The sequence below is a fragment of the Drechmeria coniospora genome, chromosome 03, assembly GCF_001625195.1.
Source record: "Drechmeria coniospora strain ARSEF 6962 chromosome 03, whole genome shotgun sequence".
Taxonomy (NCBI): domain Eukaryota; kingdom Fungi; phylum Ascomycota; class Sordariomycetes; order Hypocreales; family Ophiocordycipitaceae; genus Drechmeria; species Drechmeria coniospora.
Genome location: NC_054391.1, coordinates 6474359 through 6499805, shown reverse-complemented (window position 1 = coordinate 6499805; position 25447 = coordinate 6474359). Strand labels below are relative to the sequence as shown.

Genomic DNA, 25447 nt, shown 5'->3' with positions numbered 1-25447 from the left:
CCAAGCACTCATTCTTACCCTTACCGGCATGCATGAATTAACATGCTCGGGCAGTGACCAATGGGTGGGAAAAAAACTTGTTTACGAGTTAGAAGGAAACAAGCACGTTCACCCCATCTACTTCAAAGCCCAACGAGGAGCTCCCAGCGTCGGCATAGCGTAAACCCGTAAAATCTATCGTAGTGCATAATTTATCTAATTCTGTTCCATCTCTTCCGAGTTCCTTCGATTTTTCGTCATTTTCTCGGCTTTGCCTACGTCGGTATCACGCAGTAGCCCCCCGGCCTCATCCGTCGCCAACTGTACCCTAGAAAGGCCGTCTTCTTGCGCACGTCCATCACCACATCCTTGGTGTTCTCGTCACGCAATAGGATGTCTCTAGGTCGCTTGCGCTCCTTCTTGCCGTATATGCGGATGAAATGCTTCAGAACCTTCCTCTCGTACGGAGTGAGATGGCTGTCAATGTCGATCTGGTGATCGGCGCTACGGAGCCGCGCGGAATCGTACGGCGCCGAGATGAGATCGATGGCAGCGTCTTGCACAACCCGTCGTAGGTCGTACAGTATGGACCGAACGTCGTCGTCGGTGACCTCGATTGCTTCTGGCGACGAGTCGGAAAAGTCCTCGACCGGTTCCGATTCTTCAAAGTAGTGCGTGTCGTCCATGCTCGAAATGCGGGGGACGAAGGGAGGGCTCATGGCGTGAATGTGCTCCCAAGGGAAGTTTTTGAACCACCGGTGGGCTTTGATATCCTCGGCGTCGTCGGGGAACACGAATCGCCCGAAGAAATCGACGGAGGTCGTCGCGTTGATCTGCGCGCGGCTTCTCGTCTCGTACCGTGTTGAGCACAACCGTGTCTCTTTGTCTTGGATCAAGCCGTATACCAAGTCCTTGCATTTCTCGCTGACGTGGGGCCTATGTGGGAAAGAAAGAAGCTTCCTGTGATCCTTTTGATACGGGTTAGATGGTGAATGCGGGGAGGGGGGGGGCTTGCTTTCACCACATACCAGGATGTTCGCCTTTGTCCGCTTTCGACCTTCTTCGGCGAAAAAGGGGGTATGGCCGTAGAGACACTCGTAAAAAATAATGCCAATGCTCCACTAGTCGCATCTTCCGTCGTACTCGCAGCCGCGGCAAGCCCTGATGACCTCGGGGGCCATGTACTGGCTGGTGCCGACGACGGAATGTGCAGCATCCCGGTTGCCGCACCGGTTTCTCCAGCCCAGGAGGTGTGAGAGATTATTCTTGCTCAAGTCATCCCGTCTGTCGTGCCTCTCTATCACTTCATTTATGGACTGGAGCCACGAGGGCTGGGTCGAAACAATCTCGCACTTCTTCTGATCATCTGTGTCTCCGTCAACTCGAATCCCCAGCTTCCTCAGCAGCGAGTACCGATGGTAGTTGAAGTAAGAGGCGTCGTGAGACCAATGTCCGTCAAAAGCCAGTCCGAAGTCGGAAATCTTAAGGTGGCCGGATGCCGAGATGAGAAAATTGTCCGGCTTGATATCACGATGGATAAATTTGAGCCGATGAGCCTCTTCTACTGCAAGCACCATCTCGGCAATGTAAAAGCGAGCGACGGATTCGTGAAGGATATTTTCCCTGATCAGCAGCCCAAGGAAGTCCCCGCCAGGCATGTACTCCATCACCAAATACAAGCTCCGCAAGTCTTGGAAGCTGGCAACCAGGGGAACGATCCTGCGCGAGGGGGAAGAGAAAAGGCCGACTGTTAGCCTCTGCTGTTTGGCACGGTGCGTGGAGGGAGGGTAGAGGAAGGGGAGCGCACCAGTTTGAGCCTTCAGAAGAGACGAGTAAATCCCTCTCGGCACGAAGGTGCCCCTCTTGGCCATTGCGGAGCATGTCCGACTTTCGAATCACCTTCATGGCAAAGACCTGCCTCGGGTAAGGCTTGTCCTCGTCCTCGTCCTCGTTTTCTCGCACCAGCTTTACGACGCCAAAACTGCCCCTACCGAGAATCTTGAGGCACTCGTACCTGTCGGCTTGGGCAGTGCTGTTCTCCCTCAAAGGAGCCATCGATCGAGTGCGCAACACTCGGCATTGTCGGGTATAGCTCGTCTCCTGCTGGTAGAACGAGAAGCGCACTGCGTCCTTCTGGTCGGCCGTCAGGTGAGAGCAATAGTATAGCTGAGACTCGAGGTACCGTTTTCGAAGTTCGCGGCCACTCGGCTTGTTGAGGAGATTGTTGTAGTGCGTCTCAACATATATCCGAGCAGCTGCCGCTTTTTCCACCGTCAGCACCGTCGGCCGAGGCTGACAAAAGACTTCGTCAATCGTCCGAGCGGTGGCTCCGCCCGGACTCGACTTGGACAGAGGGTGCCGGCGACTGCTATCCCTGCCGAGAGCGACTTTCACCGACGCGGTATCGGGAGAGTGGGAGTCGGCAAGCACCTCCCCGGTATAGGGGGTTTCCGTTGCCGACCAGTTGCCGCTGTCGCCGGATGAAGCCGAACTGCTGGTCTCGCTCGAGTGGTCTGGGCCGGACCGCGTGCCGGCAAGAGCCTGGAGAGATGTTCGTCGTTTCAGGGGAGAGCCGCGCAGGACCACGGTGGTGCCGGAGTCGAATCCGGAACCATGGCCGATCCTCCTGAATAGGTCCCGCGGCACAAGCCCCTTGGCTTTTCGCGGCGTCAATGGCGGCGTCAGAAAACCTCTCTCGCCGATGACACTCTTCCCCTTGCCCTGGACCGCGCGGTTCCTGGCCGCACTCCAGTCGAGAACAGGGGAACTTTCCGATTCTGATGGAAGGGCCCCATTAGGGTGCCTGCTGGGCTGGGGGATGGGAGCTGGGGGACAGGACGCTTGCGTGTGGGACTCACCGCTTCGGCTGGCTCGACCGATGGCCTTCATGGCTCCTCGAATCCCGGACCAAAGGTTGGCTCGCGCATGGGTGAGAAAGATGATGTTGGGGCCCATGCCATCGTCCCCGTCGCTCGCCGGAAGCGCGGACGGTACGTGGGCGGGCACCATCTCCGCCTCCCCCGCCGCAGGGCAGTTCCTCTTGCTGGGGACCCTGGGCAACATCGTCGTTGGCATATTCGCAGCCAACACAGGCAGCATGCGTCGTCGTCCGGCCTTGGGCTTACTTCGAAATGCGAATGCCGAAGTCGAGGAACGACGGAGACTATAACATGTTCGCCAGTGGGAAGCCCCCCCAAAAATGTAGGCCCGCTGGGAAAGGAAGAAAGTAAAGAGAGAAACGTGATGAGGCGGTGTTGGATTCAAAAAGCTCCCTCTCCAAGATGAGCAGGACCGTCGCAGCTCCTCTCCCTCTCTTTCCTTGCGAGCAGGAGATGATGTACTACCACATATACGTACCCTACGTGCTCCAAGGGAGGCAGGTCCCCCCCCCCCCAAATGCTGCTCTCGCGAAGACATCATCGCACGATACACGCATATCGACAGCAACGATACACGGTGCATAGGTGCCGATCCGTAGATGCATGTGGATTCTCATACATGCATACATCGAACTGTACTTGCATCAGACGCCGGACTGCGTACGTGCTCGTTCACATCGTCCTCGGTTCACATCATCCTTGCACCACGGAGCAATTACGTTGTATCAACGCCAGGTTTTATTGGAAATCGCACAGACTCATCCATCTCATGGACAGATGCTACAGGTACAATACGCACTTCCGTCGACGCAAAGTAACTAGTAATAGCTGTTGCCCTCGCCACGTCGTTTCCTGCACTCACACCTCGTCCCACAGCTCTGGGTTACAACATGTCAGCAAGCAAGGGCGACGGTAGCAGGTCTCGTCATCGCGTCCCATCCTTGACCGAGTGATCCAACACAAGATAAAACGAAAGGCCAAACCAACGCCGATACCTGGCGCGAGCTCGACCAGAGCGGGCTGGCGAGGCAGAACAGCCGTCAGGCATTTTTACACCATGAACAAATGAAAGGGGAAAGAAAAAAGAGAGAGCGGAGGCGAGAGGGAGCGTGGGCACCCTCACTTGATCTCGAGGACCTTGACATCAAAGATCAGTTGGCTGTTGGCGGGGATGCCAGGCATGCCGCGGGAGCCGTAGCCGAGGTTGGCGGGGATGGTCAGGCGACGCTCGCCGCCGATGGCCATTCCGACAACACCGACGTCCCAACCCTTGATGACCTGGCCCTTGCCGACCTTGAAGGAGAAGGGCTTGCCCTTCTTGTTCGCTGCGACGGCCGTCAGCGCGATGCTCGGAAGAATTGGTGGCATGCCGAGGGGATGCTCGGGGGCGGGACTTACCATCAAACTGCTGTCCGTTGGCGAGCTTGCCGATGTAGCGAACGCCGACGGTGTCGCCGCTCTTGACCGTGCGGCCGTTGCCGATGGTGCGGTCGTCGATGGTGACGCCCTGGACGACCTTGACGCCGGTGGAGGCCTTGGCGGGCTGCTTGGCCTTCTCGGAGCCGGTAGGGCCCTGCTCGAGGTTCTTGGCGAACTGGACCTTCTTGCTGTCCTTCTTGCCATCCTCGGCCGCGACAGCCTCGCCCTTGTTGTTCTTGAGCTTCTTCTGCTGCTTCTTAGACAGCTTGGCGTCGTCGGCCTTGATCATGTCGTCGAGGTTCTCGGCCGCGTCCTCGGCGGCGCGCTTGTTCTTGCCCTTCTTGGTCTCGACCAGCTTGGGGGCCTCCTCCTCGGAGTCGACCTCCTCGATGCGGATGTCGTCGAGCTCGTCGCTTTCGTCGTCGCTGACGTCGGAGCCGAGGGCATCCTCGAGCTCCTCGGGGTCGAAGTCGTAGTCCTCATCGTCCTCGCTATCCTCATCGTCGTCCATGACATAGTTTCCCGTCAGGTAGACGGTGTGGGTGCCGGTGACGACAAAGAAGACCTTCTCGCCGTGGTTGACGGTGATGTCGAGCGTCTGCTGGTAGTTCTGCGCCGTTCCCGTGTTAGCAAAGACGACTCCCTCTCGTGCCGGGCGACGTGGGTCATTACCCGCTCCGTGTCGAGGGTGCAGACGACAAAGTTCTCGAGGTCGGCTCCCTCCTCGCTGTCATCATCCGAGTCCTCGTCCGAGTCCTCCTCGTCGTCCTCCTCGTCGGCCTTGGCTTTGGCCTTGCCCTTGCCCTTCTTGACGCCGTTGGGCTTGGCATCCTCCATCTCCTCATCCTCCTCCTCCTCCTCCTCCTGGGCGGCCTCGAGGAGCTTCTTGATGGCGAGGGACTGCTTCTTCTTCTTGGCGTCGCTGGGGCCGCCGTTGGGCTCGTCGTCGTCATCCTCGTCGTCATCATCCGAGGCGGCGAGCATGGCGCGCATGTACTCGTCGTCAATCTCATCATCCGAGTCATCGTCAAGGCCGGGGAAGGCACGCTTGACGAGGCGCAGGGTAGAGCGGGGGACGTTGGGAATGTTACCCTCCTCGTCCGCCTCGGGCTCCTCCGTCGGGTCGAGAGCAGCCATGGTGATGCGGAACTGCGGTTTCTTGTCAGTACGTGACAGGACCGACGCTCGCATCCTGAGGCAGGGAATGACTTACAGAGGCAGGGAATTCCATGCCGGCGGGGATCAAGATCTCGCCAGGCGGGACCTCAAGCCCGTAGACGGGACCGGGGAAAGCGGACATGGTGTCGAGGAGAGAGGGGGTTTGGAATGACGGATAGGACGGTGATATGGACGACCCTCGAAGAGAGCTGGGGTATCAAATGCAATCGGTTGCTTCACGAAAAAAAGAAGTTCGCTTCGAGATCGAGACAAGCGGTGTTTGAAGGAGGGGAGGAAACGAGGACGCAGCAGTTACCAGCAACTCAAACCCAGCCTTTGAAATTTTTCTTCTAGGCCGTTTTTTTTATGCCCATGAGCTGCCCGTCCCCGCTCTGCTGCCGTTCGGCCAATTGGGTTTGTCGATACCGTCGTTATCGGGATCTGTCGTCGCTGTCTCAGCAACGGACCCACCGGCTCCTCTTCAGCACACTTACGCTCCACTGGTGCTGACCAGAGCGGGTCCACTCCAGAGGCATCTACTGTACTTAGTTGTATGCGCATTTAATATTGCTAATGTTCGTACACCTACAGTACTTAAGTAGTACTGTAAGTACGTTGTACTTGTTACAACTTTCACTTACTGGCACTTACACCTGCATGGACATGCTTCGCCTCACACTTCTTTCGAGTTTGCCTCATGCACGCCTACTATTACTTGTTGCCTTCACTCGTAGTCGCACCAAACTCATGGAGGGTCTCGGTATTGGTGGCGAGGCTGGCATTTGCAGCATTCAAATGGAGATGATACATTTTGAGTACTCCTCGACTCTTGGCTCTGGCCCGTCGTTGCTTGTTGCTCGCCCTCGGCGTCAAACAAAACGACAACGACCGCGAGGCCGTTCCCGTCCGTGCCCCTGTCAGAGAATACAATCGTGGCCCAAGGGCATCATTGCCCCTTCTTCATCTCGCCGGAGCCTTCTCCCTTCGCCGGAGCTCGAAAGTAGGCAAACCAGGCCTTGAGCAGTTGCCACGCAAATCCAGCCATGAACAGGCTCCTCCCCTCGCCGTAGAACTGCCCACGATCGCCGACTTCGGTCAGCTGGATGCCAATCTCGGCCACAGACGCCGGCCAATGCTTGCCGCTGGCCCGCGCGTAAGCCGCCATCAGGTCGTTGCCGTTCGTGACGCCGCCTTCACACTCGTCAGCGATCACGTCGTGCCCCAACTTCAAGCCCCAAATTGAAGCCATTCCCTTCCAACTGGGCATGAGACACCAGTAGGCGTGCTCGTACGAGCAGGTTCATATGTACGTACCGCTGGACCAAAAGTTACCATCCTGCACCCACCGATACTCGTTCCCCACCAGCCGTATGAGGGGGAAGCGTGACTTCAGCATGTCCTGCAAACCTCGCGGGCCGCTCGCGCGCTTCCCATCGACGATGCCCGCCGCGCCACAGACGAAGATGCCCGTGCAGATGCTCAAGACGTCGACCCCTACCGTCCTCGCCTGCCGCGCCAGCCAATCGAGGGCCGCCTGGTCAAACTCGGCCGCCGGGTCCGGACCCGGCACCACGACCAGGTCGAGCTTGCCCGGTGCCACCTCGGCATCAGTGTAGTCGTGCGTTGCCTTGATAGTCATGCCCGACGTCAGGGGGATCAGCGTACCCTGCGTCGGCGTGGTTATGTACGAAATCGTCACCCTCGGTGCAATGTCCGACACGTGTGATGGCAGCATCGGAATGGCTGAGAGGTATTCCTTGGACATGACGCCGAGAACATCGACGCACGCCGTGTCCAGCGTCTGCGCGCCGCTGGGAATGAAGACGCCGATCCGAATGTGTTGCGACATTGTGGGCCGGTCGATGACGGGTCAGCAGTGCCTGTGATGAAATGAGAATATGTGAGAATGTACGAGCCTTCGCCATAGACCGACGGCCAGGCCCTATTTATATGCCCCCCCTCCCGCCTCCCCTCTCCATTCAAAGGAGACCTACTGCATCGACTGGGCCGTGTTGTCTCGGTTCCGGTCCGGTTCGTCGGCCTCGATATGACCCGACCCGCCTTCCCGCCGTCCCCTGATTGGCCCAACTCCCACTTACATCCGGACCCGCTCGGAGTTTGAACGCCGACTCCACAGCTCTCACTCCAAGCCCAAGTCCCTACACCTTCAACACTTCTATCCGTACAGTCAAAAGTAGTAGCCAGCTCTAACCAGTACATGTTGACTGTTCACGGTGGCACCCGTACACCTACATGTCGCCAGCTCTTGATCCTCTGACGGTGACCACAGAGTCTACTAATTTCTACCATGCACAGCGGCAAAAGCTGTCGGCACATGTTTAACTTGTCGGCTCGGGGAGAGTCGCCTTGTTCGTCAGTACTCCGCAATCCAAATGGAACTCACACACCGAAAATAAACCACCAAAACGGACAAATTTGTATGTCAAATTGTGAGGCTATGCCTATCTGCACGTACTCCCGTCGCCAAGTGTGTCAAGCCGTGTCTTATGTGCGAGCTGGATGCCGCGATGCTACCGAGTCGCCTGAGCATGGTATAGCGTGCTGAAAGCCGAGTCCGTCTCCAACAAGGACTGCGGCGACCCAGATTCAACCACTTCCCCGTTTCGCATGACGACCACTTGGTCATACCAAGCTATGTGGTTGAAGCGATGCATCACGGAGAGAATGGTCCTTCCTCGGAACTCGGATTCGATAACGCTCTGCATCATGGCCTCGGTGCCCTCGTCAACACTAAAATTAGGTCAGCGATTGCTTCGCAGCCACAGAAACATGGGAGCATCATGCCTGCTCATGGCCTCATCCAAGATGAGTATGCTGCTCGGAACCAGCATCGCCCTGGCCAAGCACAGCAGCTGCTGCTCCCCTTGCGACCACTCCGACATGTCCAGGTCCGCATCGAGACCGCCTTCTGACTCGAGCCTGCCCCATAAGCCAATCTTGCGGATGGCAGCCACAATAACATCATCGGACGACTGGCCTCTCGGGTCCATGTTCAGCCTGACGGAACCAGGCATGAAGAACGGGTCCTGAGGCACGACGTTTAGGTGCGAGCGGAGGTTTCTGCCTCCAAGCGTACTTGTGTCGACGTCGTCAATGGTGATTCGTCCCTGGCCAAAGTCCATCATCAAGAGGATCGCCATGATGAAGGACGATTTGCCGCTTCCCGTAGTGCCACAAAGAGCAACTTTCTCCCCCGAGGCGATGGAAAGGTTGATGCCGCGGAGGACAGGTTCCGCCAGGGGCCTGGGGACCGTTAGCTCTCCCCAGACAGGCAACAACGCGCTCGGCATCTTCCTATACTTACCCGTAGCTTGCTTGAACACTTTGAAAGTCAATTGCCCCTCGCACCGGCCATGCTGGAGGCGGTGGTCCACTCCCGGGGTGCTCGGAAGGCGTGTTCAACACAAACTGCTGCACTCGGGACACGGCGCCAATCGAAGTCTCCATCAGCGTCCAGGCCTGAACACACTGCGCCAGCATGCTGCTGAACTGCAGGACGAGGACGAGGGCCACGCCGAGAGAGCCGGCGCTGACGGTGCTCGTGGCGGCCATTGCGGATACGACGATGAGGACTGCAAGGCCACCGACGACAAGATCGAGAACCAGAGCGAGCCATAGCTGGATGCAAAATAGCATGTAAATAGGTCGCTGCGAAGAGTTCAGGACGTCCGCATTTCGCTTCGCAAATGCTGGGCCCCAGCCGAAAGATCTAATGGTAGGGAGTCCCTGAGTCGTTTCGATGAATAGCTTGTATATGGAGGCCTTGGCCTCGATATCCACAAGTCGCACCTGACGGGAAGTGCGCAGGTAGTATTTCTGGACGACGAATAAGATGCCAACAAGAACCGGGATGGCGGCCGCAAGATACTTGCCGACGATACAAATGAGGATGAGTTGAGCGAGGCACGCTGCAGATGCTGGACGCCTGGTGATTAGTCGGTCGGTGCAGAACGTGCAGAGCATGCGAGGGCGAGGCTTACCAGTTGTAAACGCAATTGTCTGCGCAGGGAGCGACATGTCGATAAGGTCCATGTCCTGGCTGAAGCTGTAGTTTCATCGCTTAGCTCCAGTAGAAATCAACCCCCAAGGAAGAACCTCTTGCCATACCGATTCGTAATAGAGCCGGCGTCAGTCTTGCGAAAGAAGCTGAAGGGCGCTCTATTGAACCGATTAGCGCGAGGAAATCCGACGCATCGCAGTACACCGAGCACCCCAGGCTGCTTGCCGTAGAGTTGATTTCAAGAGATCCTCATGCAGTTTCAACGCTGTGTCATTGATGATCCTTACGAAAAACGTCCTAGCATGCCCGGTGAGCGGAGAACGACGAATGTCCTCTTGCGTGGTGACGGCACGCAGCAACTCACCAACACTCCGCGACGGTGCCTGCAAACGACACGGCGATGAACGCAGAATATACGCCGAGGTACAAGCCAAGCTGTCCATTCGGACTATCTCGATTTGCATTCGTCCATCTCTCAATCCAAATCGCTTCGGACAAGTCAGCACAACCGATTCAGATCAGGACATTGTGTAGGAAACTTGCTCGTAACGCAGGGCCCGACGGCTCCAACCAAGGTGAAGGCAATCCACAACGTAATGGAGAGCGCACCGGCGCTCTTTGCGTAATACGAATACACGGACCAGTTTCCATTTTTCCTTTGGCTGCCCCCCTTGTCTGAAGCAGCGGCATCGTCGGCTGCATATTCCGAGGCCTCGGTATTCTCTGGCTCCTCCTTGCCAGCCGTTCCGGCGACAGTATGAGATGTAGCGTCGACGGCAAGTTCCGCTTGCGCTGTGAGATTGCCGAGCTTCGACATTACCTGCTCGTGTGAGCCGACGTCGACTATGCCGCCGTTACCAAGGACTACGATAGAGTCCATGTAGGACAGAAATCGTTCTGCATTTGCAATAAGTATTGAAACAAGGACAAGCGTGTGATAGGTAGGTGCGTACGGCTGTGAGTGGCGATGATGACGGATATGCCAGCCTTGCGGAAATGGCCAGCTTCGCTGAAGAGACGAGCAAGCAGGATGCCAGTTGTTGCGGAATCTAATCCGCTCGTGACGTCATCTAGGATAACGATTGGAAGCTTGGAATAGACGGCGCGTGCAAGTGCCTGCACATGCAGTCGGGTCAGTATCGGTCGCCGCTGGAGTCTGTAGGGGAGTTTCGCGTCTAACCACTCGTTGACGCTGTCCACCACTCAACGAAGCGCCGTTGCTGCCACACGTCGTCTGATCTCCACTGGGCAGGCGCTTGAGATCGTTCTGAAGACAGCAAAGGTCGATGGTAAAATTGTACCATTTTTCATCGAACCCGAGGTCTCCTGTAATGTTGCGACGTATCGTCTCGTCCGTGATCCAAGGGGTTTGAGAGCAGTAGGCAACGCCAGCCAATCTCGCCGACATCGTGCCTCGCCTCAGAGTTGTTTCACCAAGCATGGTGGCCAGCAACGTGGATTTCCCTGATGCAACGGGGCCGGTAATGGATGTGAAGCCGGGGACGATGTTCAGGTTGACGCTGTGCAGGATGCTCTTGGCATCTTCCTGGGGCCAAGCAATCTCTGCATCGACGAGCGAGAACAAGGTCTCCCCCGAGGAAGGAGGCGGATGCGTCTTCATCTCGACGTCGTCACGTGCGTGGTCCGCATATGAAGGTGGTGTTGCTTCCATCTGCTCCCTCAGAAAATACTCTTCAATGTTTCCAAAGCAAGCTATGCCCTGCATACAGGTTGGTATCACCTGGCAAAGTTGAATCAGAGGATCGGTGGCAAGGCTCATCAGAGAAATCGACGTGAATGCCTTGCCAGCGAGAAGAGCGTCGTCGTTTTGGACCTTGGCGATGAGGGCGTATGTCAAGAAAGTAGCAAAGGGGGACAGAAGAGTCGGGGCGTTTCCTGAAAAGAGAAGAGTCAAGGGTGTACTGGTTTGCAGGTAGAAGGAGAGTTACCCGTCATGATTTGAAATATCAACAGTTTGCGGAAGCGCTCGGATGCTTGCAGTTCCTCCTGCCGCAGCTTCGTGATGATGTCGTCCATGGCATCGGTCAGACCGAGCACCTTGACGGCTTTCATGTTGCTGAGCATTTTTGCAGTGACGGCAACTCGCTTCTGCACGCCCTTTATCCAAGTTATTTGAGCTGGACCGAAACGGCGTCCAATATACGATGCGCCAGCAACGGATGCTACCAGGCAAAGAAGACGAGTAAGACAGGTGCGCGTGCTGGTGCCGGTGGAGGTGGGAAAGGAGGGAGGTGGAGGACGGGCGGACAGGAGTGCCGGCAGAAGAATTCAGCGCTCACCTAGACAGATGATCAGCGGTACGACGCAGGAGACGCCTATCTGGCGAGCCAAGAGCCATATCGCAACTGCCATCTCGGGCAGGGAAATCCAGACTTCATGAAACTGACCGAGGGAGCTCGTTATCCTCTCGACGTTGGTGCCCATGAGGGTGATGGCGGCCGAGTCTTTGACGTCGGCAAGTGAGAAGGTCAGGGTGACGCGGTAGATCTTGGAGACAAGACCAGCACGCATCTTGGTAAGAAGCCGGGTTGTCTGGCGCTTGTACAAGGCTCGAGAAACCTAGCAGGTTCGGTACGTTAGCGTAGAAAGGGGGTGCTCTCCATGGGTGGAGGTACCGCGATGCCGATGTAGACGAGAACGAAAGCCCCGACGAGAGCCCAGGCATATTCGGATCGATGGCCGTCCTGGCGAGCATCTAAATTCGATACAGCCCTCTCGATGAGGAAAGGCTGGCAGAAAGTGAAGCATGCCAACGCTATGCGGGGTGGGACGGCGGACAGTATCGGCCACAAGTTGGCCAAGACGGTGGCGCGAAGGAGTCGATGGCGTCCTGTGACGTTGCTCCAGGCGGCATCAAGCTTCGCGCTGGCGGCAGCCTCTTCAAGATCGGCACCAGGTTTGGGGATGTCATCAAGCTCGAGGCACTTCTTGTAGCCGACGCGGAAGAAGGGCAAGAGCCAGGTGAAGAAGCCTCGGACCCAGAAGCCGGCGGCCTGCTCCATTGCCAAATCTCGGAATTGGGGACGGAGGGAGCGGGTCTTGCGAAGGGATTCAAGGACGATGACGGCGAGAGTCAGAGCAAAGACCACCGTCCATACCGCCTTGGGCGCCGTCGCGATCGGCAAGAGCCAGAGGGACCGCAGTCGAGGCAGGCACAGCAGAGCGGAAGCTGAGAAGTACAGGGCGAGCATGTCCGACGGCCGGAGCGAACGCTGGTCTTCAAGAAAAGACAAGATGGCGGCGGCGAAGACGGCAATGGCGGCGAGGACGGCCGATGGTACAGCCAGGCTCGTGTGCAGGGCAGGGTGCTGCAACACCAATACGAGGTGGATCAAGTGAAGGACGAGTAGGAGCATCATGAGGACCTGAGGGAGCACAGCAGTATCCATCAGCTCATGAGTCGGGAACGGAATGTCGATGGCAGCACTTGCCAGTTTCCAGGTTGCCAGTGCGAACGAGGTCACCTTGACGGGAGATCTGTAGAGGTGGACGAGCCGCCATGGTAGCAGCAGCAGGAAGAGGACGGCCGGAAGGACAACGAAGAAGGCATCTTCGAAGAGCAAGGTGAAGTCGAAGAAGCGGCAGGACGTGTCGACGCGAGGGCCGAACTGATCATCGGCGTTCGATGGGCAGCCTGTCGAGAAGGCAACCATATCTTTCGGCGGCGCTTTGGAGAAGGTTTGACGGAACGGAACCGAGGTTGAGGGTCACGGAGGACAACGAGGGTTCTTGTAATCTCTCCATGGCAATGACTGAAGGGGGGAAGGGAAATATAAACGACGACAGCATGCGTCGGTGAAGTGACGACCAACAGACACCAGCTTGGTTGGTAACATGGCATCGGTCGCACTTGCCTCTTTCGGCAACTGCGGATTTGCCATTATGACGTTCTATGAGTCCTGCTACCTGATTTTCCCCAACTGATCCCGCGCCAGCCACCCCAGACCAAACAAAATGCGTGTCCGGAGAAATACTGTAAAGTACAGTAGTCTGTCGATGCAGATACCCGTACCGAAGTCAGGCCCGCTACAGCAGCAGGCCATAGTGCCCAGTCAGTCAACCAATCGAATAGCTCAACGCTGCTGCTGCTGCTGCTGCTGCTGTAGTATTGCCTCACTTCGTTCAAATAATGCCTTAAGTCAACTCTCGAGTTGTGTATATGCAGTACAGTAGTTAGTTTTACATGTGCCATATCCCGTTGATCCTTTGTCATAGGCCAAGTCGTTAGACCAACGGCTACAGTACATGTGACACTTCCGTCTCGTAGGTGCTGGTCAAGTCCATGCAATACTTCCGAGTGAGTCTACTTAACGTGTACTTAAGTAGGTGTAAGTACAGTACTGACTTACAGTATTGCATGTAGGTGTAAGTACTTTGCATGTGCTGTACTTAAAGGCACCCAGCCAGGCGCGTTTAGTATCCATTATGTAAAGGAATGGTGCCGGCACAGGATTGGCTGGAGAAACAAGGTAATACTAGGTAGCGGGCTACTAGGTATGAATGCCATGCACACAGCAAATCCCCCTGCGAAATCGGACCAAGTATTCAGCCTAAGTAAGTTAAGTAAGGAAGTAATTACAGTGTACTTATTTTATACAAGTGTGAGTACCGGTACATCGGAGGCTGAGGCATGCCGTTGTACAGTACCATATTACTACACAATTATTATCCGTACAAACCAACAAACTTTCTACAGCCAATCAATTGGCCGTTGGCCAACGATGCACCACCGAGCCGCAGGCCAGCGGCGGCGCCTCTGCCAAGAATTGGGAGGCGAAGCCGTTCTGTCTCGCCCCGAGGGATAAAGGACTCCGTACTCCGTACAACTAAGTAAGTTCTTGTACAATGAAGTATGACTGGTATTAAGTACTTAAGTACTCGTACAAGAATACCGCAAAAGTTCCGTACAGTATTAATACCTAGTACTGTGCTCCGGACATGCACGGAATACTAATGTACACCAATAGGTGCCGTCATGTGCTATAAGTACTGCAGTCCTCAGGGCTACGAATAGAGTACTCCGTCAGTACGCATAAGCACAACTACAGTACACATGTACAAGTACAGCCAAGTCATCGTCCGCCTATTATCGTGCCAAAGGCAATGCTTCCTCATCGGGAACGACCCTTCTGGCAGAATCATGCAGCAGAATCATGCTGGCCTTTCCCTACCATTGTTGCCAGTGACAGAAATTCAACAGTTAAACCCTTTTGGGCCTGCTTAGCTAGTCCTATCATCCCTTTGCTGTAAAAATCGTACCTTCATGACTCACACGAAGGCTTCGTCATACACTGCGTCCATGGTGAGCAATATGTATGTCCGCTATGCTTAGACTGACTCCTGCCCTTCCCCGTGCAGTGATGGTAATGCTGCAGTAATTCTCACGGACTTATCCAACCCCTCCCTGTCTTGGACGTCTGCCGTCCTCGTCGTCTAAGCCGCATTTGTTCCGCGCGTCCTGCACCATCGACGCCTGTTCGTCTCAAATTCCGCGAGCCACCTACCATGGAAGTCAGCGGCAACCATTCGCAAGTTCACGGAGACGGTCGGATAGCCGAATGGTCCATAACCCAGAGGCTCCGCTCCCGAATATTCATCGGCGAAGATGCCGTTGCCGCCGTTCACGGCCAGAAGCTGCCTCGTCACCTCGGACGGCCTCTGATGAGATATTGTGTGGTTCGGGGAATACGGCATCATATTCACTTTGCCCAGAAAGCGGCTGCCGTGCTGCACGGGGCGTTGCCCATGTTTACGACGGCCATCAACGCTAGACTCATCATGAGCAACCAGATCCCAGAGATGAAGGGAACGGAAGAAATGCCGTACTGCATCTGGCACCCGTCGGTGCCATCCGAGGAAACGCTACGACGGCTTGATTCGCGGTACCCCCAGATGCGCTATCAAATTGGCAGGGCTTGTGCTGTCGCAGGCTATACGGCGTTATTCATGTCATTGGACATTCTTCCCGAAGTTGCCATTGCGGAGGAGGCTCGTGCAGCCGGCAGCCTGGCCATCCTCCAGCACATCATGGACCAGACGTTAAAGTGGAAAGTCTTCGATGACTATACCGGCACACTATCCACGCCAATACCTTCTCATCTAAATGGCGATACTATTTGCTGTGAGTTGCTTAATTATCGGCAGGGGTTCTCGAAGCCGGTTGGCCGAAGCGAGGAAGAGGAACACGGCGATGTGGATTCAGACAATGGGTCAGACGACGACAGTTCCTTTTTTGACTTGTTTTCATACGATCCCTACGGATACGATCCCATCGGCCACAACGTGACGGGGGACATGGGTCTGGACGCGCCGGACACTTGGTTGATGATGGCCGATTTCAAGTCGTTCTTGAGCTTCAATTCACCGTGTGCTCCAGTCTCAGACACGGTACTCGAACTTTTGTGCAATCCTTTGCCAGTCGATCTACCAACATGCGACAAAGATCTTTTAATATTTATGGCTGCCTACCGCGGAGATCTAGATAGGTATTGCCGATTGAGACGGCCGCGAATGGTACGAGGCGAGCTGGAGGCTATTGTGCGCGGTATTTGTTCGTTTATCCATCATCACCCCCCGTGTTCTTACCATTGACTTGATTTCTAGATCACAATACACAGTTTGCAAAATGGTGGTCAACTCAGGAGCCACCACTCCGAGGCTCCCATCAGATTGCAGCGGCAGTAATGGCCCGCTTCATCATGAACGATGACATCTCTTGGACCTTGAAACACGCCAGGAAGGAACTTAAACACTGGCATGCCTACTTTCCGGAGTTGATTTTCTATCCTGATGTTGCCAATCGCTCGACTTACGAAGCTTTGGCGCGAGCAATCCCCGAGATGCGGCCGGCCGTCGCACGCGCGGCGATTTATGCAAACTACAAGGATGTTTTCGATCTAGTAGTAAAGGGACCAAACGCCGACTTTGAAACCGTTGCGCCAAGTTATCCTCTCTACGTCGAGGCCATGGCAAGCCCGGAGCCACACTACCGTGAAACCCTTCAGCGCATCGCCGAAGCGAAGGGAACCAGGGGAGATGTTAAAAACTGTTTGCCGGATACTTTCGAGTGGAAAAAGATATCCTTGCGGCAATCGCGCGTAACCGTCCAGTCAACAAGGCTCTCAGCGGGAATATACAGGCCATTGGTCCATCAAGAAGATTGGCATGAGAGTATTTACGATGGTATCCATTGCAATGCTATCGAGCTGGAGAGATATCTTTCTCTTCCCGAGGAGTGGCGACCTTCGGAAAAGGTCGTGGAGGAAGCGGGAGAAATTTGGCTCGACTATGAAACCTGGCCACCAAATATTGCCGAGCTCCTGAGGCCAATAGACAAGGCTGTACGGGGATAACCTGCCTCTTCCATCTCTCGGGCTTCAAGCTTTCATCTTGAGCCTAACTCATGACCAGAAATCACAAATCACATTTTGGCAAAATGTATCACCAACTATTCGTCCTTTATACACTAGGTATAGACTCGAACAATGAAGGCAAATGCCAGTCGCTTTGTTTACTTGGTGACTAGGTCAATTACCCTTTTTTTCGTAGCCACACTGACAGGTAAATTGGACGACGCGCCAGACCATTATGCATTTATTGTCAACCGGTTTGATCTATTGGCGTCGTAGTAATCCTGCGCCGTCATGTTGCAAAACAAGCAGAGTGGTCTAGCGTGTCAGACTGGAAAGGACATTGCCTACGCTTTACTCTCATATTCAGTAGTATATAGGTAGTCAACATGATGGACCTGCATCGCATGCCGTTACCTGGCACTTACGCTACGACTCGCCCTCAACCCATACAAGCAAACGCAGCGCGCGCGCACAGAAGCTTGGTATCAGCACTGTATATCGAGGGGGCTCCAGGAGCGTCCCGATCCCCATTGTCGATGCGTAGCGTTGCCTCGTCCCACTCCGTCGACACTGCGTTTCACGTTCTTCTCCTCTACAGGCGAATCAATAGGAAAATAGATCCGCGCGGGACCGCCAAACCCGGCCGCATTGTCCTTCGACCGGGTAAAGCTCCCAACGACCCGGCGGGTGAAGTCAAGGTCGAGAATGGCAGCGTCGCGTTTGCCGGCTAGGCCACGACTGATCCAACCAGCCTCCGCCAGAGTGGCTCGGAATGCTGCTATCGGAAACTAAGCCATGTCGTCCACGACCGGTGGCAACGGTCGCTGCCGGGTGGCCTTCCCGCTCACGGAATACACCAATTCGAGCGTCCAAAAGTGCGATATCTCGGCCTGAGCGCAGGGGATGGCGCCGTAGAGCGGGGCGACGAGGGGCACGAGCACGTAGTCGACAAAGTTCTTCTTGATGGATCGGTGAGAGAAGCACATGCCGCCAGCGAGGCCTGCCTTGGTCATCTCCCTTTCGCGCGTCGTGACGGATATTCGGTGAAAACTCTCGTACAAGACGAGATACAATGCCACCTCCATGAAGCTCAGGGTGCGAAGGACGTGGCAGAGAGCGAATATCCAACCAATCTCGCCAACGTCGTTTGCATCGTCCGCTATCCAGACGTAGACGGCCGATGCGAAAACCAGGATCGTCATGTGCAGAGGCAAGAAATGGGCCTCGAACAGCCGATGGGCAAGGTAGACGATGTTCTCCCAGTGGGGCTCCCGCAGCGTGTCGTGGGTGACGTCGGAGATGGAGGCCGGTTCACGAGGCCGCTCTGGCCACGTACCGTCGCCGAGGCTCCGGTGAAGAGGACCGAAAGCACGCGAGGTACGCTTGCGTTCTTGCCACATCGCCACGGCCTGTCGGAGGGCGAAGCCCGTGTCCAGAGCACCCCACATGTGTCGAAGGGCCTGCTTGTACCGCGCTTGCATGTCGACGTAGACGCCGCGGACGCCGCCTTGGCCGCCGCCCGTGACGTTGCTCTGGCTCACGGGACTGAGGACGGTGCGGCAGGTGAGGTTTCCGTTGAGGGCGAAGAAGCATTTGAGGTACATGTGCAGGTCCTCTCCGATGGCTTCGGCGCCGCAATCCCAGCCGCCGACGCGGTCGACGAGCTCGAGCGGTAGGGAGTAGACCGAGGTCGGCGGTGCGATAGACGAGCCCCTGTACAGACCCGATATTCCGGCGGCGCACCATAGAATGTCGGCAACGCGGACAATGGCGGGCACCGCGTGAGCGTTGCGGTCAAAGATGATGGGAGCCGAGTACATGGTCGTCGCCGCCGTTTCTGGATGGCACAAGTGCAAGCTCGTCATGTTCGCAAAATACCTTGGCGAAAGATGACTGTCGGCTGTTGCGGCCGCGGTCGAGTCAGCTGGAAGTCAAGGCAGCTCCCTCCACATCACACATCGAGCCCGGGCTTCACCACGCTCGTGCGGCGCGGTGACGCCAACAAGAGGCCGCTTCGAGGGAGGCATGGACGGTGCACGTACCGTCGATCCCGGTGACGATGACATTCTTCCGGGCTGCCATCGAGTACTTGGCGCTCAGCTTCCTCGCCGCCCATCCTAGATTGCTGCCCTTGCCCGCTGCCTCGCCGGGAATGTCGGCGGGATGCAGGGTGTAGTCGATGGCGCGAAATTTCTTCTCGAACTCCTGGATGAGCCGTCTCGCCTTGGACTCGACGTGGAGCTCACGCTGCTCCATGCCGAGATAGATCTGGCGGCACAGGTCAGCGACAGCTTGGCGCCGTGGTCGTGGCACTTGGGGCTCCGTGACTCTCACATCGTACGAGCAGGCGGCCTGCGGATGCGACGCCAGGACATGGAGCGTTTCCTTGAGCAGGTCCATCTCCTCCTTGTAATTTGGTATGACGATGGCGTGGATGACGAGATGGCGAGCCGTGTTCGCGCCGTCCGCGTACGTCGTGAACTCGGCATCGCTGGTTTCGATCATGGTCGACGAAGAGCCATGGCCGCCCGAGGCCATCGGCTCCGACATCAACGTCTCGGAACTGGCTCCGGAGCCGTGGGAGCGGTGGCGGCGAAGGCTGTCCTGCTCGAGACTCTCGAGGGGCGTGCCGGACACGGCTCGCTTGAGGGATCGAGTGATGCCCCAAAGGGCCCAGCAGGCTCGCAAGGGAAAGGCGAAGACGCAGGCGTGGATGAGGAGGCAGTAGTAGGCGAACGAGAGGGGTAAAATTCCTGGTCCAGACGCGCCCGCCTTGCCTGGTCGGCCGAGATGGCGATCATGCGGTTCAAAGTTCCACTCCTGGGAGAGAACATGATAGCAGAGAGCAAGCAGGGCCAGCAGGGAGAGTCCTCCAGCCCGCTGGGAACACCAGATGAACAGCGGCATCGTGTCTGGGAACGGAGGAGACCGCGATGATGGCCACCGGCTTGGTAGAAACAGTGTCGACAGCCGTGGCAGGGCAAGTCTGATGGCCAGCGTCGAGCGAGTACGGTGGGTTTGATTTTGATAAGAGATGGAGGCACCGGGGCGGGCAATCGTGGAGGAGAGATGAAGGAGGGCAGAAGCGCGACAAGAAAAGAAGGAGGAGATGATGGGCCGCACGGAATGGTTTTCGCGCAGCACAGATGATGGGCAAGTGCCAACAAGAGCCAACGCTGGGTGTTGCAAGTAGCACTGGGTACCTTGCACGATAAGGCGACCGAAGGCGAACGGCACGATTCGTTCAGGCGGAGGCCTGCAAGATACCGACAGCTACTGGTACTAGCAGGTCGGCAAATTCAAGCACAGCAACTACCAACTACCTACTGTACATATGGGGAGCTCTTTGGTGGTGGCACATGGAAACTGAGGATGAAGAGCGAGGTTAGCACACCGGATCATGATGAGCCTCGCTTCGGGGCCATGTCCAATAGACTCACCGCTCTGAACAAAATTGCAAGGCCGGAGAGGGCGGCATTGAAGTGGCCACCTATGAAGGCAGCAGTACCTACTCGTAGGCACGTATATCCTAGTAGGGGTCGAAAACGGCGACGGTGACGCATGGAAGGCATGCCGATTCCACAGTGCGTAAGCAAATTTCCATACGCCACCTCATGGCATGCTCGGTGATGACATCCGTCGCGTCCTTCTGTCGCTTCTCATCGCTCAGGAAGCGGGCAGACCCAGAGCGCAACGACCTGGCTTTTCGTGACCTTTTTCGGCAAGGGGCCAGCGGCCGACGGAGAGAATTTACGGCGCCTTCTCGAACAGCTCCATGATGGGTTTCGCCGCCTGGGAGATTCAGGTTAGCAATCGGACCTTGACAGAACGATGGGAAGGAGGTGGATTGGCCGGATGGCGCGTACGTCGATGAACTTTTCGAGGTCCTGGTCCAGGTTGGCAAGGTCATCCTTGCGACGCTTGTTGTCGGCGATGAGCTTCTGCTTGCGCTTGAGGAGCTCCTGTCTCTGCTGCTCGAGACACTCGCGCTCGGTACGCTCGTGATCTATCCGAGCGGCCATGAGCTCGTCTTCGTCGTCGTCTGCATGCGCGGCATGTTGGGCGAGGAACTCTTCGACGGGGATGAGGGGAAGCTTCTGGTATTTGTGGCTGGACATTCGTCAGTCACGGTGCCGTTGCTGCCGCCGAGGCTGCGACGTACTCGTATGACTCGCAAGCGGAGATTTCGCCCTGGAGATGGCGCTGCTCGTAATACAGGTTCTGCAGCTGTAGGTGCAGCCGGTCGACCTCCTGCCTGGCCTCGAGGGTGCGGGACTTGGTTTCGCGGGCGGAGACGCAGGCGGTTCTGTGAAGGCCACGGAGGTAGGATATGCTGGTAAAGAGGCTCTTCTGCTGCTTTGCGATCTCGTTTTGGAGCTCGGCCGAGGAGGAGCCGTCCTTGACCTGGTCGGTCAGCAGGAGGAGCGCCTGAGCCTGGTCGCGCGCCTGCTCGGACGCTTGAAGGACCCCCGTGAGGGCCGCTTCGTTGACGATCATATCGGCCGTCATGGTGGGCGATCTGGTGAGGGCGAACTGGATTGGGGTTCGGTGAAAGGATGAAACAACGGCGATGTCGATGCCGAATGAAGGTGGGGGGTGATCGCGATGACACGAGTTTGTGGTTGCGTTATGGTGGAGTTGGGTTTTTGTTGGCGGAGGCTGCAGTTGGAGTATGTGGTTCACCATCACCCGTATTACTTTGTACGTGTTGCCAATACAGTACAGTATTACTTGATTACTGTAATTGATACAAGTACTGCCTGTACGGAGTACTGTAAGTACAGTATTCTAGGTAGTACCTACTTACTAGCACAGCTGTGAGCTTGTAGCGGAACGTTCCGCGAGGACTACCTGGGACGGTACGGAGCACTGGGTACAGTCAATGAATTGCAGGCTTTTGCATGTATTCTCGGCTTCAGGCACGGACAAAAACGACCACTGGCAACAAGTACAAGTACTTAAGTACACCTTCTTGTACTTACTTACTGTACTCCGTACTGCATACCTATGCACCTACTTATTGTACTTCCTTGCATGTGCATCTAATTGTGCAGGTAAGTTCATGCACGTTGTAATATATTTACTGTACAGTGTGATTATACTTGACCCTCATGACGAATCCGTGCCATTAGGTCTGTACTTTGGTGCAAGTACACGCACTCGTACTTACTGTAGACTTGCAGCCAAGTATATACTTGTTCTACTTGCTGTACTCTGTACTCCGTAGTACTCCAGTAATACTGTACAGTACGTGAACCTGTAATAGTTGTACATGTACGCACAAGTGCGGAGTACGGAGTAGTTGTCAGTACTGTACTGTACAGTGCTCCGTACGTTTTGCATGCAAGTATCTGAAAATGCACGTTACGGCACTTATCACAGTCGCTGTTCACCCAGCATAAGTACGGAGTAATTACAGTAATGTACTAGCTTAGCACGTAAGTACTTAGAGTACTGTGCACGGGTGTACAGTAAGTAGGTAGTTGTACGGAACACTGCATACCTCTACAGTACCAGAGCCCATGTAATTTTAGCATTCTTTTCTCGAAAGGTCGACACATGGAGGATAGGGGACTGTACAGTACGGAGTACAGGCTTGGACGATCAAGTGTGCTTGTACCTGTACTTCGCCAGCCAGCCCTCGCTACCAGGTTCCGGTGGTGCCTCCTCCACACCTTGGTACATGTACCTGCCACGGCACTCTACCCAATCAACGGTTTCAGTCCTGGCAGCCTGCGTCATGATAGGCAGTCAAGTGCACGTTGAGGCGAGACGATCGAGCCAGTCGAAACGCCATCCTGACGCCGTCCATTGGACAGGGCAGGTCGCCAAGAATGATGGTGGTCAGGCACCGCGGCTAGGCCGCTGGCTGGCATTCACGCTTCCCTGCTTATTTTTCTCCTCATTTTTTTTGTCTTGGCCGACGCCAGAGGATTCGGGGTCGACCCTGTTGACTCGTAACAGCCACAAGAGCAACAACACCAGCACGCAGTCGTCATCCTTTCCTCCGACGTTCTGTCCTCTCTTCTTCCGTCTTGCCTTTTCCTTTCTTTCTTTTCCTTCACACGCTCACCGCAAGCCAACGCAGCAGATCTCCGCTTCCATCGTACGTGCACGAGCACGCCGATCCGGAACTCCTCGTGCATAACTGTGCACCTACGTGCACATCTCGTCATCCATTCGCCGTCAAACAGCAGCGCTGCTTCGCCGACCATCATCGCTGTTCCGTACCTAACCGCGTCGGCGACACAGCTCAACGACAAGCATCCAATCCCCTCACCATCCTCCATTCTTCATCCCCATCTTCGCAGCGACGATAGCCATCGGCATCCGTCGCCCAATCCGTCCCTCGTTGGCTCCGTCAAATTACCACCCCCACCCCTGCGTCTCCCTCCACACGTGCCTCATACTGGACCACCACGAGAGTATTTGAGGACTAGTAATAATACGACCGAGCACGACAATACTTAGTCCGAGTACAGCGACGAGTACCGTACACTACTACCGACTGTGCTGTGCATATACGGCACAACTTGGTGTGCAAGTGCCAGTGCAAGTATTGTCGCCGCTGGTCCGAGTACCGAGTCGAGACGAGCTTTTTGAGCTCGGCTGGCTTGTTTTCACTCCTACGCCGAAGCCCACGACAACGACTTTGTCTACGACATCCCAAGATACATACCCGTGCGGTCCAACGACAGAACTGGCTTCTCGAGGCTACCGACCCGGCGGCTGGGCAATGCGGTGTGGTAGCTGAAACCTAGGGACCGTCCTTCCTTCCTTTCTCTCTCCAGCCCTCCCTTCCTCGCCTCGCCTCGCCTCGCCTCACCTTGCCTCACGTCGCCTTGCCTCACGATGAGCGAAGTAACGACGGCGCTGACGTCGACGTGCGCCCGCAAAACACTAGACGATAATGGAGTCGCGGCGACGACAGCCTCCGGCTCCGATGCCCAACAGCACAGGCCCGACCTCGCCAGGCGGCGCCGGCATTCCTTCTTCCTGCCGAGGAGAAAGTCGATTGTCGAGACCATCATGGACTCGGAGGAGAGCCTGCTCCTCAAGGTCGACCTCTTCCTCTCCGAGCTCGAGAGGCGCCTCGACTTCATCGAGAGCTACGGCGACCTAGGCCGCGACTATAGCATCTCCCGCGCCTTCTCCACCCTCCAGGCCGTCCGGGAACGGTGCTCTCAGGCCTCCGAGGAGGTGCTCGGCGCCGGCCGGCGAAGGCTGCACGTCATGGTGGAGACGCTCGAGGCGAGATACCAGGAGACGCTCGAGGCCACCGAGACGCTGCACGAAAAGGCCCGCGTCGGCATCGACCTCCTCGAGGGCATGCTCTCCGAGTTCGAGGTCCGCGCCTACAAGCTGCGCGAGCAGGGTCTCGCCAACGCCGCCACCGCCGCCGAGGCCTTGATGGACGAAGGTCGCCGGGTCGCCACCGAGAGCATCGAGCGCGCCCGCGGCGTCGTCGACGAGGGCCTGGAGCGCGCCAGACGCGCCGCCTTCTCCCTCGAGGAGCACATCGCCCACGCCATCCTCCTCGCCCGAGAGGGTCGCCTGCTCCTCTACGACGACTTGCCGACGCCGTGGAGGAACAACCCGCACATCAAGAGGGGATACCGCTTCTCCGAGACCAAGCTCGAGTGCGTCCGCTCCATGTTCAACATCTCCAACGAGTCCTTCAACATTTGGTCCCACGCCATCGGCCTCCTCCTCGTCCTCGCCGTCGCCTTTTACTTTTATCCCACGAGCGCCAACTTCGACCTCAGCACCAAGACCGACGTCTTCGTCGCCGCCGTCTTCTTCCTCATGGCCGCCTTGACCCTCGTCTGCTCCACCATCTGGCACACCATGAACGCCGTCGCCGACGTCGACGTCGTTTCCATGTTCGCCTGCGTCGACTACACCGGCATCTCCCTGCTCATCGCCGCCTCCATCATGACGACCGAGTACACGGCCTTCTACTGCGATCCCCTCAGCCGCTGGATCTACATGGGTCTCACCGCCTTCCTCGGCCTCGGCGGCGTCCTGCTGCCGTGGCACCCTCGATTCAACGGCTCCGACATGGCCTGGACCCGAGTCGCCTTCTACGTCGGCCTCGCCCTCACCGGCGCCATGCCCATCCTCCAGCTCTTCCTGACGCACGGGCCGGACTTTGTCCTCAACTTCTACTCGCCCATCTCAAAGTCCATCTGCGTCTACCTTGGCGGCGCCATCGTCTACGCCAGCAAGATACCCGAGCGCTGGTACCCCGGCATGTTCGACTACATCGGCGGGAGTCACAACCTGTGGCACGCCGCCGTCCTTGGCGGCATCTTGTTCCACTACACAGCCATGCAGCAGTTTTTCGCCAACGCCTTCCTCCGCGCCGAGGGCGGCTGTCCCGCCTACTGAGCGGCGGGGAGCCTGCCTGTCCGCCCTGTCCAAGGCCGGGGTGGAGAGGGAGGTGTCGTTTTTTTACTGCCAAAAGAGCATCATTTTCCCCCTTGTATTGAGTGAGTGGAGAAAACGGGAGTGGCGGGAGGGGGGAAAGAGGGGGAGGCTTTTCGCGGAAGCCTCGTGGGGTACCTAGACGGCGAGACGGCGAGCAAAGAAAAAGGAGGAGGATGACGCACGGGATG

The 25447-nt window shown here is 56.5% G+C and overlaps 8 protein-coding genes across 8 annotated transcripts; 2 read left to right on the top strand and 6 right to left on the bottom strand.

The window, feature by feature from the left end:
* Nucleotides 1-254: 254 nt before the first annotated feature.
* On the bottom strand, nt 255-3042 carry DCS_07528 (kinase domain containing protein; the record flags this gene model as incomplete). The annotated part of the gene is made up of 3 exons (XM_040804813.1): nt 255-915; nt 1123-1841; nt 1879-3042. 3 exons carry the CDS (start codon nt 3040-3042, stop codon nt 255-257), a joined length of 2544 nt encoding a protein of 847 aa, XP_040654917.1.
* A 935-nt stretch (nt 3043-3977) lies between these two features.
* Nucleotides 3978-5577, bottom strand: DCS_07527 (putative FPR3-prolyl cis-trans isomerase; the record flags this gene model as incomplete). Its single annotated transcript, XM_040804812.1, has 4 exons — nt 3978-4183; nt 4257-4887; nt 4950-5426; nt 5491-5577. 4 exons carry the CDS (start codon nt 5575-5577, stop codon nt 3978-3980), a joined length of 1401 nt encoding a protein of 466 aa, XP_040654916.1.
* An 804-nt stretch (nt 5578-6381) lies between these two features.
* DCS_07526 (ThiJ/PfpI family protein) lies at nt 6382-7284 on the bottom strand (the record flags this gene model as incomplete). The annotated part of the gene is made up of 2 exons (XM_040804811.1): nt 6382-6626; nt 6750-7284. 2 exons carry the CDS (start codon nt 7282-7284, stop codon nt 6382-6384), a joined length of 780 nt encoding a protein of 259 aa, XP_040654915.1.
* Nucleotides 7285-7966: 682 nt separating this feature from the next.
* DCS_07525 (uncharacterized protein) lies at nt 7967-13130 on the bottom strand (the record flags this gene model as incomplete). The annotated part of the gene is made up of 11 exons (XM_040804810.1): nt 7967-8186; nt 8226-8699; nt 8761-9373; nt 9437-9501; nt 9564-9614; nt 10050-10353; nt 10410-10572; nt 10637-11352; nt 11406-11639; nt 11757-12036; nt 12093-13130. The coding sequence occupies 11 exons, from the start codon at nt 13128-13130 to the stop codon at nt 7967-7969; spliced, it is 4158 nt and encodes a 1385-aa protein (XP_040654914.1).
* Nucleotides 13131-14982: 1852 nt separating this feature from the next.
* On the top strand, nt 14983-16829 carry DCS_07524 (uncharacterized protein; the record flags this gene model as incomplete). Its single annotated transcript, XM_040804809.1, has 2 exons — nt 14983-16027; nt 16081-16829. 2 exons carry the CDS (start codon nt 14983-14985, stop codon nt 16827-16829), a joined length of 1794 nt encoding a protein of 597 aa, XP_040654913.1.
* Nucleotides 16830-17314: 485 nt separating this feature from the next.
* Nucleotides 17315-19736, bottom strand: DCS_07523 (uncharacterized protein; the record flags this gene model as incomplete). The annotated part of the gene is made up of 3 exons (XM_040804808.1): nt 17315-17617; nt 17678-18666; nt 18872-19736. The coding sequence occupies 3 exons, from the start codon at nt 19734-19736 to the stop codon at nt 17315-17317; spliced, it is 2157 nt and encodes a 718-aa protein (XP_040654912.1).
* An 843-nt stretch (nt 19737-20579) lies between these two features.
* On the bottom strand, nt 20580-21338 carry DCS_07522 (THO complex, subunit 5; the record flags this gene model as incomplete). The annotated part of the gene is made up of 3 exons (XM_040804807.1): nt 20580-20621; nt 20696-20939; nt 20992-21338. The coding sequence occupies 3 exons, from the start codon at nt 21336-21338 to the stop codon at nt 20580-20582; spliced, it is 633 nt and encodes a 210-aa protein (XP_040654911.1).
* Nucleotides 21339-23681: 2343 nt separating this feature from the next.
* On the top strand, nt 23682-25220 carry DCS_07521 (hemolysin-III family protein; the record flags this gene model as incomplete). The annotated part of the gene is made up of 1 exon (XM_040804806.1): nt 23682-25220. The coding sequence occupies one exon, from the start codon at nt 23682-23684 to the stop codon at nt 25218-25220; it is 1539 nt and encodes a 512-aa protein (XP_040654910.1).
* Between the last annotated feature and the right edge of the window lie 227 nt (nt 25221-25447).